This window comes from Lithobates pipiens, unplaced genomic scaffold (assembly GCF_037356315.1).
Source record: "Lithobates pipiens isolate NorthernLeopardFrog02 unplaced genomic scaffold, aLitPip1_a1.2 Scaffold_25, whole genome shotgun sequence".
Lineage (NCBI taxonomy): Eukaryota > Metazoa > Chordata > Amphibia > Anura > Ranidae > Lithobates > Lithobates pipiens.
This window is the reverse complement of record NW_027507787.1, coordinates 168548460-168564338: the sequence shown is the minus strand read 5'-3', so window position 1 is coordinate 168564338 and position 15879 is coordinate 168548460. Positions and strand designations below refer to the sequence as shown.

At 42.3% G+C, this 15879-nt stretch overlaps 1 protein-coding gene across 1 annotated transcript in view; it reads right to left on the bottom strand.

Annotated features, from left to right (window-relative positions):
- Positions 1-15369, bottom strand: part of LOC143930644 (transient receptor potential cation channel subfamily V member 6-like) — a 100265-nt gene extending 84896 nt beyond the window's left edge. The window contains exons 1-2 of the mRNA XM_077455139.1: positions 15179-15369; positions 3015-3360 (exon numbers count right to left, since the gene is read on the bottom strand). Coding sequence (XP_077311265.1) covers positions 3015-3082 — 68 coding nt within the window. The 5' untranslated portion in view covers positions 3083-3360; positions 15179-15369. The remainder of the gene's footprint in view (positions 1-3014; positions 3361-15178) is intronic.
- Positions 15370-15879: the final 510 nt, after the last annotated feature.

The window sequence follows — 15879 nt, the reverse complement described above, 5'->3', positions numbered from 1 at the left end:
TAGCACCCTATACCAAGTTACCAGTCCTTATAAGAACTTTTGTGGACCAAGCAGGTTGTGTGTTAGTGTTTAGCAGACTGTGCGTCAGTCCCTATACCGCTGAAGGACTGCTGCAGTATAGGGCAGCGGTCAGCAGTAGTGCACGGCAACCCTATGTATTGTGGACCGATAGCGGTCCTTACAGAACAGCAGACTGTAACGCACTCAGGCCTATGTACCGTAGCACCCTATACCAAGTTACCAGTCCTTATAAGAACTTTTGTGGACCAAGCAGGTTGTGTGTTAGTGATTAGCAGACTGTACGTCAGTCCCTATACCAATGAAGGACTGCTGCAGTATAGGGCAGCGGTCAGCAGTAGTGCACGGCAACCCTATGTATTGTGGACCGATAGCGGTCCTTACAGAACAGCAGACTGTAACGCACTCAGGCCTATGTACCGTAGCACCCTATACCAAGTTACCAGTCCTTATAAGAACTTTTGTGGACCAAGCAGGTTGTGTGTTAGTGATTAGCAGACTGTACGTCAGTCCCTATACCAATGAAGGACTGCTGCAGTATAGGGCAGCGGTCAGCAGTAGTGCACGGCAACCCTATGTATTGTGGACCGATAGCGGTCCTTACAGAACAGCAGACTGTAACGCACTCAGGCCTATGTACCGTAGCACCCTATACCAAGTTACCAGTCCTTATAAGAACTTTTGTGGACCAAGCAGGTTGTGTGTTAGTGTTTAGCAGACTGTGCGTCAGTCCCTATACCGCTGAAGGACTGCTGCAGTATAGGGCAGCGGTCAGCAGTAGTGCACGGCAACCCTATGTATTGTGGACCGATAGCGGTCCTTACAGAACAGCAGACTGTAACGCACTCAGGCCTATGTACCGTAGCACCCTATACCAAGTTACCAGTCCTTATAAGAACTTTTGTGGACCAAGCAGGTTGTGTGTTAGTGATTAGCAGACTGTACGTCAGTCCCTATACCAATGAAGGACTGCTGCAGTATAGGGCAGCGGTCAGCAGTAGTGCACGGCAACCCTATGTATTGTGGACCGATAGCGGTCCTTACAGAACAGCAGACTGTAACGCACTCAGGCCTATGTACCGTAGCACCCTATACCAAGTTACCAGTCCTTATAAGAACTTTTGTGGACCAAGCAGGTTGTGTATTAGTGTTTAGCAGACTGTGCGTCAGTCCCTATACCGCTGAAGGACTGCTGCAGTATAGGGCAGCGGTCAGCAGTAGTGCACGGCAACCCTATCTATTGTGGACCGATAGCGGTCCTTACAGAACAGCAGACTGTACCGCACCCAAGCCTATGTACCGTAGCACCCTAGACAGACCAAGTTACCAGTCCTTATAAGAACTTTTGTGGAACAAGTGAGTTGTGAATGATTAGCAGACTGCAGCAGAAGGGCAGCAGTCAAGTATAATATTCTTTCTATATTTGGAAGAAAGAATATTATACGTGTACAAGCCTATTACCGTACCACTGATACCAGTCCTGAAAAGAACCTTTGTGGAACTAATAGTAACAGCAAGTCTTTAAAATTATCCTCACTGCCTGACAACACTGCTTCCTGCCTGTCCCTATACAAATTGGCAAAAAAGAGTAGGCTGGAACGATTAGCTGGAACAGCTCTTTTGTGGACCTGATAGTAACAGCTAATGATGATGATGATGATGATGATGAAGAAAGACTAATCTGGCTGAGCTGTCCCTAAAATAGCAGCATACAGCGCTCTGTCCCTTTATCTAAACTGACAAAAGAAACTCAGGCTGCTGACCTAACACCTATACCAGTCCTGAAAAGAACTTTTGTGTACCAAATAGCTAGCGTTTTCTCTGTCCCTACTCCACACAGGATCCTTTCCCTACAGTGACAGAAGAAAGAATGTAAAATGGCCACCGGATCGGGTGTATTTATAGGTTAGGGGGAATGTCCAAGTGTCCATGAGCTGTCATGTCTCAATTGGTTGTCCTGTAACACATGATAAACGTGTCACGAAAGGTTAAAGTTCTTGTATACATTAAACACGTAAGTCCGCCGGGGCGAACGACGGAAAAAGGCGTTCGAACCCGCGGACGGCGAAAGTCGGAAATTCGCCGCGAAACGACCGCCGGGCGAACCGTTCGGCCATCACTATCTGTAATGCTCTTTTTGATACCTTGCCTTAGTGTAGTGTAGATATAAACCCTTACATCGCTGGTGTTAGTGGAAATTTGTCCCTAGAGAAGACCTTTTGGATTGGACAGTATTAAAATTGATGCTAGGATTAAAACTGTTAGCATGGTAGTACTAAGGCTTCTTTTTCCAAAAATCAGCCCCTAGCCTCGGTGGCCGGTGTAGCTCGGAAATCAATTTACTACTGTTCATTGATCGAGAAACCCCTAGAAAACTCAGGAGGAAATGGTTTTTGTCTAATCTAGAAGAAATTGTACTGATTTTTTTTTTTTGTTTTTTGTTTTGGGGAGAAGGCAGATAAAAGTTGCCTCAAGCAGCAGATAACCTAGATATGCCCCTGATGGGCAGAAATACAGCCAAGCAACTTACATTTCTAGAATGAAGGATACGCAATATAGCTTAGAAGGTTTTCTAATGGCGCAGTGGAAGGGGTCTTATGTTACATCAAAGTGGAATTCCAGGCATATACTAACTAATCTTAAAACTGCTCCCTATACTAGTTGAAGAAAGATGCATATACTTACCTATTCTCAGGCAGTTCCTGTGTGGTCATGTAATCTCCTTGTGTCATTCAGTGCAGGTTACAGTGGAGAGGAAAGATTTCTCTGACAATGGCTGGAATGCCTGATCAGTGACATCAACCATAAGCTTACTATCCATTTTCAGCTCTCTGTCCTCTTCCCTGAAGCCACCGTTGGATGACGCAGGGGAGCTAATCATGTAACCAGACCAGAGCGGCCTACAGGGTAATTAGTGTGTTAGAAGAAGGTGAGAGCAGTTTTAAGATTAGTTAGTACAAGCCTGGAATTTCACTTTAATTGAATTAACAAATTACCTTTTTTGCTGACGTAAATTGATCTCACATGAGCTTTCCTCTTGCTTATCTTTCCAACATAGGACCATTTTGACTCTCAAGCCCCAGAATCCTTTTAAACCTTTGAACAGTTTAGTCCTATAGGTGCATTGACAATGAAGAGATCTCAGTCACTCCTGGAGAAACAGTCCACCTTGGAGACAATGGGCACCTTAAACCACCTCCCCTCTCATCCTGTAGGCTGCAGGAAGAGCTTCCAATTATGAATGTTCAGTGGGCTAATTCCTGGAGACTGCACGTATCAATGTCATTCTTCTTGGTTCCTGAGCTTTTCTTTGGATTCCTTTTAATTAATGTAGAGATCCACCTGTTGGGTTAGAGCATCAAGTTAATTACTGAAGGCTCAGACAAGAAGAAACTGTAACCACAATGTTTCCCATTGAATATAGTAACCAATTAACAAAACAACGGCAGCCACTCTAGACAGCAGAAAGGTAACGGAACATATAGGCAAAAAAATACGCAATACAATGCAAGTATGTCAAAAGTGGTCCCTAAAGCTGACCATACACCAGTATAATTTTGAACATTTATTAGATTTTGAAATGGTTTGTGGGATTGTTTGATGGTGGGATCAAATCCACTGTAGCTTCGAAAATATTTGAAGGAGCAGGATAGAATTTTTTTCTTTAACGAGCAAAATTCTGTGAATGGAAATCTAATCATGTAAATCAGCCTTTCTCAACCTTTTCAACACAAACGAACCCTTGACATACTATTCTGGTCTCAGGAAACCCTTTCTAAAATTACTGCAACTCATGATACATTAGTTTGATGATCTTTGGGAAGAATGCTTCTTATGCCGCGTACACACGTAGCCGACTATCCGGCGGACTTAGTCTGGCGGACTTCCCGCCGGACTGTCCGCTGGACTTTCCGAACGAGCTACTTGCCCACACACGGCACTTTTTCAGAGGACTAATATGGCGTACTAAGTCCGCCAGACTATCCGCCATACTTTTGAAATGAACGGACTCACCCACACACGCGGAGGAAAGTCCGCTCATTTTGAGCGTGTCTCCAGGTAGCCGGGGCCAGTGAAGGAGGCGTCGCTGGCCCTGTCACCTGGTATGGAGTTAAAGGGGAATCCCTACGCCGAAAAATCAGCGTGGGGGTCCCCCCCTAGGTCCACATCAGACCCTTATCTGAGGGCGCTACCTGGCCGGCCAGGAAAGGGGGTGGGGACGAGCGAACGCCCCCCCCACCTCCTGAGCCGTACCAGGCCGCATGCCCTCAACATGGGGGGGTGCCTTGGGGAAGGGGGGGCCGCTCGGCCCCCCACCCCAAAGCACCTTGTCCCCATGTTGATGAGGACAAGGGCCTCTTCCCGACAACCCTGGCCGTTGGTTTTTGGGGTCTGTGGGCGGGGGGCTTATCGGAATCCGGGAGCCTCCTTTAATAAGGTCTTCTGTCACCGCTGTCGCCGTCTTCTGTTCTTCTCTTCTTCGCTTCTTCTCTTCAGATGTTGCCTCATCGCTGTCTCTGCTCACAATGACGGGGACGCGGCGACTTATATATCACTGGATGATGTCCCTGCCCATTATGATGTCACAGTCCCAGCATCCTCTGGATGGGAGAGGAGATGATGCTGGGACTGTGACATCATAATGGGCGGGGACATCATCCGGTGATGTCCCTATATAAGGCGCCGCGCCACGTCCCTGCCATTGTGAGCGGAGGCAGCGACGAGGCAACATCTGAAGAAAAGAAAAGAAGAAGAGAAGAACAGAAGACGGCGACAGCGGCGACAGAAGACTGGGCTACCGCTTGTAAAAGAGCTAGAAGAAGGCCCGGCAAGAAGAACGGAAGAGGGGGGACAAGACCCCCGAACCCCGGAAGTCGGAAGAAGAGGGCGGCGGTGAAGAAGAAAGCCGGGCTCCCCCGCTAGTAAAAGAGCTAGCAGAAGATAGCGGAGGAGTCTGGCGAGAAGACCCCCGGAGCTGTGCAATAAACTATTTTAACCCTTGTGTGTTGTGTTTTTTTTTTACTTTTTTTCACAGGTGAATGGGACCCCATTGTACATTGTACCCCATACTCATTCACATAGGGTGGGGGGCCGGTATCCAGGGGCCCCCTTATTAAAGGGGGCTCCCGGATTCTGATAAGCCCCTCGCCCGCAGACCCTGACAACCAACGGCTAGGGTTGTCGGGAAGAGGCCCTTGTCCTCATCAACATGGGGACAAGGTGCTTTGGGGTGGGGGGGCCGCGCGGCCCCCCTTCCCCAAGGCACCCCCCATGTTGAGGGCACGCGGCCTGGTATGGCTCAGGAGGGGGGGCGCTCGCTCGTCCCCAACCCCTTTCCTGGCCAGCCGGGTACATCTCAGATAAGGGTCTGATAGGGACCTAGGGGGGACCCCCACGCCGATTTTTCAGCATATTGGTTCCCCTTTAAGTCCATACCAGGTGACGGGGCCAGCAACGCCTCCTTCACTGGCCCCGGCTACCTGAAGACACGCTCAAAATGAGTGCGGGAAAAGTCAGTCTCTGGGCGGGAAAAGTCAGTTCATTTCAAAAGTACTGGCACACACACGGCCAGATTGTCCGCCGAAATGCAGACAGATTGGAGTGCAAAAATACTTTGTTAGTCTGCCGGACTTTTGGGTAAAAAAAGTCAGCCGGAGCCTACACAGGGGGGATTGTCCACCGGACTTTTCCACTGGATTGTTTGATCGTGTGTACGAGGCATTACACTGTGGTCATTGGAAAGAATTTCCCTTTAGAGATAGCTAATAAAAATCTATGGTGTCAGTGGGAATTTGTTTGAGAGGCAGAAATTAGTTATTGCTCAAGGAAGCCCTAACAGCCTCCAGAGGGATGCTAGGGTTCCATGGAAGCCCGGTTGAGAAACCCTGATTTAAACTATCTGACTTCCCAATTATGGGTGACATATAGCAGGTAAATTATGTATTGAACACGTCACCATTTTTTTATGTAAATATATTTCTAAAGGTGCTGTTGACATTCAATTTTCATCACATCAGTAACAACCCATGCAACCCATACATATAAAGAAACCAAAACAAATAGGTTCAGAAATTAAGTTATGTGTAATAAAATAGAATGACACAGGGAAAAATGATTGAACACACTAACTGAAACTAATTTAGTACTTGGTACAAAATCCTTTGTTGCTAATGACAGCTTCAAGATGCCTCCTGTATGGAGAAACTAGTAGCATGCATTAGCCGTTGTTGTGATTTTGGCCCATTCTTCCACAGTCTTCAAATTTTGAAGGTTCCATGGGCTTCTTCTATGAACTCTGATTTTTAGTTCTTTCCATAGATTCTATTGGATTTAAATCAGGTGATTGGCTGGGGCATTCTAGCAGCTTTATTTTATTTCGTTGAAACCAAATGAGAGTTTTCTTGGCTTTGTGTTTGGCATCATTGTCTTGCTGAAATGCCCACCCTCGTTTTATCTTCATCATCCTGGTAGATGGCAGCAGATTTTTATGAAGAAAGTCTTGGTGCATTTTTCCATTCATCCTTCCTTCAATGATATGAAGTTTGCCAGTACCGTATGCTGAAAAAAAGCCCCACATCATGATGTCCCCACCTCCAAATTTCCCTGTTGGTATAGGGGTGTTTTTGGGTTGAGGTGCAGTGCCATTTGACCTTCAAATATATAGTGTGTATTTTGGCATCCAAAGAGTCCAATTTTGGTCTCATCTGACCAGACTGTATTCTCCCAGTATTTCACAGGCTTGTCTTAATCTTGTGCAGTAACCTTTAAACGACTTTCAACATGTTTTTTCTTTAACAGTGGAGGCTTGCCCGGAGAATGTGCATACAGGCCATGGCGGTTGAGTGCATTACTTATTGTTTTCTTTGAAACGATTGTACCTGCTAATTACAGGTCTTTCTAAAGCTCTCCACAAGTGGTCCTTGGCTCTTGGACAATTCTTCTAATAATTATTTTCACTCCTCTGTCAGAAATCTTGAGGAGCACTTGGTCATGGCCGGTTTGTAGTGAAATGATGTTCTTTCCCCTTCCAGATAATGGCCCCAACACAGCTCAGTAATACATTTAGAAGTTTAGAAAGCCTTCTGTAACCAATGCCATCAATATGTTTTGCAACAATAAGGTTGCAAAGGTCTTGAGAGACCTCTTTCCTTTTACCCATCATGAGATGTTTCTTGTGTGACACCTTGGTAAAAAGACACCTTTTTATAGGCCATCAGTTGACTCTGAACCAGCTGATATAAATTTGTACTGACCAGGGGCAGGATTGCTTTCTAATTACTGATAGATTTAAGCTGGTGTCTTGGCTTTCCATGTCTGTTTGCACCTCCCTTTCTTTATGTGTTCAATACCTTTTCCGTGTCGTTCCATTTTATTACACATAACTTAGTTCCTGAACATATTTGTTTTGGTTTCTTTGTGTGTATGGATTGCATGGGTTGTTACTGACCTGTGGTCAAAATGTCATGTCAATAGCACCTTTAGAAATATATTTAACTAGAAAAAATTTATATGTTCAATACTTATTTATATAGCAATATACGAACAGAGAGCAGAGGCAGCCCTTTCCTCCTCAAAGTAGAACAAAAGCCAACCTTTTGAATAGATGGGAATGTGATTAGAACCTGTGTCTGATTTTTATTGCTGTCTGTATCCCCGTTAGGGAGATGAACTCTGTTTATTTGTTCTGGTGACATATTACACCAAATAAAATAAAATCCCAAATTGTTAGTTTTCATCAGAATAGGAATAGTAGGGAAAAATCCCCTGATCTGATAACCCTGGTGGCAACCAGAGGTCCAGTAACTGATATGAATAAATAAACATGCAGATTTAGTCAACCTGGAAGATGTGGGAGCTTTTTTCTTTCCAAGTTTCAAAGAATAATTAATCCCAAGAACAAAAATGTAATGTATCAAAGCATACCAATACTTACATGCATCCTGACATGGTGACCGTATTGGGTTTTTTCCCCTTTATTTTCACCTTCAGATCCTGCCAGTAACACATTTCCTGTTCTAAGGTGACAAAACTCACTTACTGTATTGGTGTAGCAGCATTGTTACCCTAGGGCAGAACTACAAAGCATGTACCCCTCACATTTTTACATAATATAGGTGGAGGTGGTCTGTAGTTCACAGAGATAGATGGGAACAATGCAACTAATAACAATACTGCATAATCAGAGAGAACAGGACATTAACAGCTTACAAGGTTTCTGGCAGGAAACACTTTTTTAAACAGACATAGCAAAATGCATTCAGCGTATCGTTAACAGATCAAAAGGGAACACTAAGAAATAGGGATGGGTGAACTGTTCGGCCCAAACATAAGTTCGGGCTGAACTTTGGTTGTTCGGATGTTCTACGAACATCAAACAATATGCGGTGTTCGGGGCAAACTCGAAAGCTTCAAAATTTGCGTCCTTTTCTTCCCACAAATAGAGCTTTCTTTTGATGGTATTTGATTGCCTCTGCGATTTTTATTTTTTGTGATATAAATGGAAAAAGACCGCAAATTTTGAAAAAAAATGATATTTTCTACTTTTTGTTATTAGAAAAATCCAATAAATTCAATTTTAGTCATACATTTAGGCCAAAATGTATTCAGCCACATGTCTTTGGTAAAAAAAAAGTCAATAATTGTATATTTATTGGTTTGCGCAAAAGTTGTCACATCTACAAACTAAGGTACGTTTTCTGGAATTTACGCAGCTTTTAGTTTACGACTGCCTATCTCAGTTCTTGAGGTGCTAAAATGGCAGGGCAGTACAAAACCCCCCCAAATGACCCCATTTTGGAAAGTAGACCCCCTAAGGAAATTGATAAGTGGCATGTTGAGCCCATCGAATATTTTATTTTTTTGCCTCAAGCGATTGAATAATGACAAAAAAATAATTTTTTTTTTTTTTTACACAAAGTTGTCACTAAATGATATATTGCTCACACATGCTATGGGCATATGTGAAATGACACCCCAAAATAAATTCTGCTGCTTCTCCTGAGTACGGGGATACCACATATGTGGGACTTTTTGGGAGCCTAGCCACGTACGGGGCCCCGAAATCCAAGAACCGCCTTCAGGTTTTCTAAGGGCGTAAATATTTGACTTCACTCCTCACTACCTATTACAGTTTTGAAGGCCATAAAATGCCAAGATGGCACAAAACCCCCACAAATGACCCCATTTTAGAAAGTAGACACCCCAAGCTATTTGCTGAGAGGCATGTTGAGTCCATGGAATATTTTATATTTTGCCACAAGTTGCGGGAAAATTACAAACTTTTTTTTTTTTTTCACAAAGTTGTCACTAAATGATATATTGCTCACGCATGCCATGGGCATATGTGAAATGACACCCCAAAATAAATTCTGCTGCTTCTCCTGAGTACGGGGATACCACATATGTGGGACTTTTTGGGAGCCTAGCCGCGTACGGGGCCCCGAAAACCAAGCACCGCCTTCAGGCTTTCTAAGGGCGTTACAGTTTTGAAGGCCATAAAATGCCAAGATGGCACAAACCCCCCCCAAATGACCCCATTTTGGAAAGTAGACACCCCTAAATTTAGGGGTACACTAGTGAGACTAGGTAATAAATGGCGGGTGCCCTGAAACTATAAAAAAAATAACTAACCAACCAGTGTCACCTGTAACAGTTATATGGTGATCACTGGTGAAAGGGTTAACTAGGGGGCAATCAGGGGGCTTTATGCGGTAGTATATGGGGGTCCCTGGCGCTATAAAAAGCTGCGGCGAACCTAAATACCTACCTGCCTAACTAGCGTCACCTGTGACACTAATACAGTGATCAGAAAAACGATCGCTTATTAGGCTGGGTTCACACTGGAGCGATGTGGGAACGCCACGAATGCGCGGCGGGTTCCCGCATCACATGCCTCCCGGCGGCAGTTCACACTGCCCTATGCGAACTGCTGGGAGTGTCAGTGAAATGTTAATGACACCCCCAGATCAGTTCGCATATCGCAGTGCGATCTGCAAACTTGGATCGCATGGTGTGAACACCCATGCGATCCGATTCTGCTGCGGACCAAAAAAAGGGTCCCGTGCGAGTTTGCGGCGGGTGCGGCGGGTGCGACACGAATTCAGCCATACTATCTGTATGGCTGAACTCGAATCGCACAGAGATCGGATGTGATTTGCACTGCAGTGCGGTGCGAATCACATCCGTTCTCATAAACCGCTGCAATGTGAACCCAGCCTTAGTGACACTGGCGACGGGGGGTGATCACGGGGTTAAACCTTTATTGGGGGGGTTAGGGGGTACCTTAGAACTAAAGGGGGCTAACCCTAACTGCCCTAACAGTTATTACAGTCACAAATGACACCCGCCGGGTGATCAGGGGGTTAAACCTTTATTAGGTAATAAATGGCGGGTGCCCTGAAACTATAAAAAAATAACTAACCAACCAGCGTCACCTGTAACAGTTATATGGTGATCACTGGTGAAAGGGTTAACTAGGGGGCAATCAGGGGGCTTTATGCGGTAGTATATGGGGGTCCCTGGCGCTATAAAAAGTTGCGGCGAACCTAAATACCTACCTGCCTAACTAGCGTCACCTGTGACACTAATACAGCGATCAGAAAAATGATCACTTATTAGGCTGGGTTCACACTGGAGCGATGCGGAAACGTTGCGAATGCGCGGCGGGTTCCCGCATCGCATGCCTCCCGGCGGCAGTTCACACTGCCCTATGCGAACTGCTGGGAGTGTCAGTGAAATGTTACTGACACCCCCAGATCAGTTCGCATATCGCAGTGCGATCTGCAAACTCGGATCGCATGGTGTGAACACCCATGCGATCCGATTCTGCTGCGGGCCAAAAAAAGGGTCCCGTGCGAATTTGCGGCGGGTGCGGTGAATGGCTGAACTCGAATCGCACAGAGATCGGATGTGATTTGCACTGCAGTGCGGTGCGAATCACATTCGTTCTCATAAACCGCTGCAATGTGAACCCAGCCTTAGTGACACTGGCGACGGGGGGTGATCACGGGGTTAAACCTTTATTGGGGGGGTTAGGGGGGCACATTAGAACTAAAGGGGGCTAACCCTAACTGCCCTAACAGTTATTACAGTCACAAATGACACCAATGCAAAAAAAAAAAAAAAAAAAAGCTATTGGTGTCACTGTGACTGGGGGGGCAGGGGTAATTGGGGGGGTGATCGGGGGGTAAAGGGGGGGTGTGAGTGTGCCTGGCATGTTCTACTGTATGTGTGGTGTGTTGGTGCAACTCACCGAACCTCTCTCCTCGGTGCCGGAACGAAAAATACCGACACGGAGGAGAGAATACATCACTTCCTCTCCTGTGTTTACATTACAGGAGAGGAAGTGATGTCGCGGAGGATTTCCATTCGTCGAGAGCGATCGCGAGGGGGTGGCCATGAATGAATGGCCGCCCCCTCATCCCGGATCGCTCTCGAAGGAATGCCGACCGCCGCAGGCACCGGGGGGGGGCCCGATCGGGCCCCCCACCCGCGGGCAGGCAGGGACTTATATATACGCCCATATGCCTGCCCGTGCCATTCTGCCGACGTATATCGTCGTGCGGCGGTCGGCAAGTGGTTAACATGAAAAATCAAAAGTGTTAATTTTAAAGGCTTATATGCAAAGGGCCTTGCACGCAATTTTTTTTTTCAATTTTGGTTCGGGGGTTCCCCTTAATATTCATACCAGACCCAAAGGGCCTGGTAATGGACTGGGGGAGGGGGGGAGATCCCATGCTGTTCTTTTCAATTACTTTTATCTGTATTGTCAAGACCCGACAATTTATTATAGCCGCTAGTAGTTTTTAATGACTTTTTTTCCTTTAGAAATGTCATTTTTTACAGGGACTGTTCTAAACACAGGAAAAATGCATCACTTTACAGGCATACTATAGATACCCCCAGGCACAAAATTTATAGGAATATTTCACTTTTATTGTTTCACTTTAAGCATTATTAAAATCACTGCTCCTGAAAAAACGTCAGTTTTTAAAACTTTTTTTTTGCATTGATACATGTCCCCTGGGGCAGGACCCAGGTCCCCAAACATTTTTTATGACAATAACTTGCATATTAACCCTTAAAATTTTTGCCTGTTTGCATATTCTGTTGAGAACCAAACTAGGGGGTGTTTGGCTCATCCCTACTAATAAACTGTAAGCCCTTGTACACACGGTCGGAGATTCCGACAACCAAATCCGTCGGAGTAATTCCGTTGTTGGAAAATCCGATTGTACATAACGTGATGACGTTATTTCGTTAGGACGGGACTACATTCAGGCTAGTAGCCAATATCTTTGGTCTAGGAATTTGATCTGAGCATGCGTGGCACTTTGTCCGTCGGAGTAGGCTACACATGATTGGAGTATGTCTGATCGGAGCATTTTGTCGGAAAATTTTACCGGCAAGTTGGAAAAATTGGTCCGTCGGAATATACAAACAGTCCGATGCAGACCACACACAGTCGGAATATCCGACAAAACGGTCCAATAGGAAACATTCAGACGGAATCTCCGACTGTGTGTACAAGGGCTTAGATACAGTTCAGATACACTTTAAATCTGTATGTTTAAGGCATGTTTGTACCTATGTTGGTTTTTCAAAAGCAATCCATGATGGATCTTTTTTTTTTCTTTTTTTTATTGGATATGTTTTATAACAGAAAGTAAAAAATATAGTTTTTTGTTTTCAAAATTGTCTGTCTTTTTTTGTTTATAACCCAAAAAATTTAAAACACAGAGGTGAGCAAATATTACCAAAGGAAAGGAATCTATTTGTGAGGAAAAAAGGATATCAATTTTATTTGGGTACAGTGTCACACGGCCATTAATTGTCAGTTAAAGTAACACAGTGCCATATGTGGACAGCTGTAGACACACATAGTGCAGCTCGGCCATGCCTCCCCTCCTCGCAGTATTTGACTGACAACAGAAGGAGCCAATGGCTTCTGCTTCTGCCAGTGAAACCTGAGAATCCAGGAAGAGAGGGGGAATAGGGCTGCCAGTGCGGACAGCGCTGGGTCCTGAGAGGTGTCAGGAAAGTGTTTGGTGGGGACATCCAGAACAAGTAGCAGGACATTATTTTACCCTAATGCAAGTAATGCATTGAGATTTGACCTTAGAACCACCTTAAACTCATTGACACATTTTGTCACATTTGCTATAGTTAGCTGGGGGACCCCATTCAAATTTTGCTATGGGACCCCATGATTCGTAGATGCATTCTAGACATGTGCAGAACGAAAAAATTTGTTTCGTTTTGTTTCAATTGTAATTTATATAAAAATATTTTGGTTAAATTTGTTTCATTCGTCTTCGGAATTATTTTCGTTTATTCAAACTGAGTTCAACCGAATTTGGAAAATTTTTAATCAACTTGAACTCCATTCAAAATCCCTTCAAAATCGAATTCATTCTATCTGAAATTTGAATTTTGGAAGATGGTTATATTCTATCTATTCCATTCTATTTGATTGTTTTTCTATTCTATTTGAAATTCCAATTTCTGAAGATGGTTATATTGTTATATTGTTTTTATTCTATTTTTTCTATTATTACATTTTCAATTCTATTCCTTCCTATTCCTTTTTATTCTATGCACATTTGAATTGTTTCTATTCAAAATTTTGGAATATGGTTATATTCTATTTTATTCTCTTCTATTGTTTATTCTCTTCTATCGTTTATTCTATTCTATTCATTTCTTTTTTTATTCCATTCTTAATCTAGTCTTTTCTATTCTAATTAAACTTTATTGAAATTTGAATTTCAGAAGAATGTAATAGTCTATTTTATTCTATTCTATTGTTTTTTTCTATTCTATTCTATTGTTTATTTTCTATTCTATTCTAATCTAGTCTTTTCAATTCCATTCCAATTCAAATTTATTATATTAGAAATTTGAATTCCAGAAAAAGGTTATATTCATTCTATTCTATTCTATTGTTTTTTTTCTATTCTAATCTTTTCTACTCTATCCTATTCTATTCTTTTCTTTCTATTTGAATTTAAATTTATTCTATTTGAAATTTGAATTTCACAAATTGGTTTATTCTTTATATTCAAATTTTTTTTTATTCGTATCTACTCCTTCATTATTTATTCTATTCTTTTATTTTTTGATGCCTCTTAAATTATAAGCTCTAAGGAGCCGGGCCCTCTGATTCCTGCTGTATTAGTGTATTATATATTTACTGTCTACCCTCAAGTTGTAAAGCGCTATGTAAACTTTTGGCGCTATATAAATCCTGTATAATAATAATACTAGAATAATAATAATAACTTTCTATTCCAATTTGCTCTGTTATACTCTAACAGTCTATTCTTTTGCGTTCCTTTATTTTTTAATTCTATCAGTTTTTTTTCCCATTCTTTTATTTTCTATTCGGTTCTGTTTTACTCTATTTTATTCTATTGTTTAATTTTCTATTCTATTCTATTGTTTTCTATTTTATTCCTTTATTTTATTCTCTTCTGAAATTAGAATGCAAATTTGATTTGAAAAGTATTAGAATTCAATTAGAAATTGATTAGAAAACTATTTGAATTTGAATATGGTCCAAAAAATTTTGTTACGTTATTTTGGATTCGTTGCTATTGTAATTCGAAATTCAGAACAACAAAAAATGTTTTACGAATTTCGATTCGGAACAAAATGGACAGCACATGTCTATTACATTGTTTCCAGAACTAAAAAGAAAAAGTTTTGGGTATAAATAGACTTAATTCAACCTATCTCTGCATGAAATTTCAATTGTCTATGTAGCAAGTTATGTGACACAACGTTATATCATCACCTGTGACCTGATTCATAATTCAACCAACTTGCCTAAGCATTTCAGTAGTTTGTAGGTTGGCTCTGGGCTGACCTTTCCCAGTCTGTGATTACTTCCTCTTGGGATACCGGTAAATTCAAGTATGGTAAGTTAAACATAAACTCAAAAGTTTTCCCTTTATTTGTTTTACTTAATTAGCAGATCATTGGTTGATTTGAGATATGCATTTGAGCAATCTGCAAATGTAAATAAATAAAAAAAAAATTTTTAATTATTGTTAGAATATTTCAGATGCAATTGTAATTAACCTAACACGCAATCAGATACCTTATGACACAAGATAGCTCATATCTAAAGAGCAAGGAGGAAAAGAAGAGTTTCACCTACCTTGTTGGTCCTGGTAGCGGTCAACAATTTGCAATTTTTTTTTCCATCCCTGGACTTTATTGTAATCCCTTTTCCATAGTTTTTGGGAGAAATCTTGCTGTAAATGTTTTCTCACCTGCCCCTTCTATAATATGACTTTGTCAGACACTGTTCTCTGCAAGCATTTTTTACAGAGAGAATAGATTGAAACCTGCCAGACAAGTTACAATGGGAGGAATGTTGTAACCACAAACACATTAGAGATGTGCTAACTTCAAACAAAAGGGTTTTCCCCTCACTAGTTATCTTCTCACTTTTATCAATGGAGTCAGCTTTCTGCCTTTTAACCTTTTCTTGTCTCTGTTCATTGATGACATGCCATCAATAGCTGACCATGACCAAGACAGACTATTGGTCAGTTGTAGTGCAGTTAAAAAACAATAAATTAGCATATTCAATTTTTGTAGTGTATACAGTGCATACAGAAAGTATTCACAGAGCTTTGCTTTTTCCACATTTTGTTATGTTAGAGCTTTATTCCAAAATGGATTAAATTCATTATTTTCCTCAAAAGTCTAAAAATAATACCCCATAATGACAATGTGAAAGAAGTTTGAAATCTTTTCAAATTGATAAAAAAAAAAATGTATTCATTAGTATTCACAGCTTTTTCTCAATAGTTTGTTGAATCACCATTGGCACCAGTTACAGCATCAAGTTTT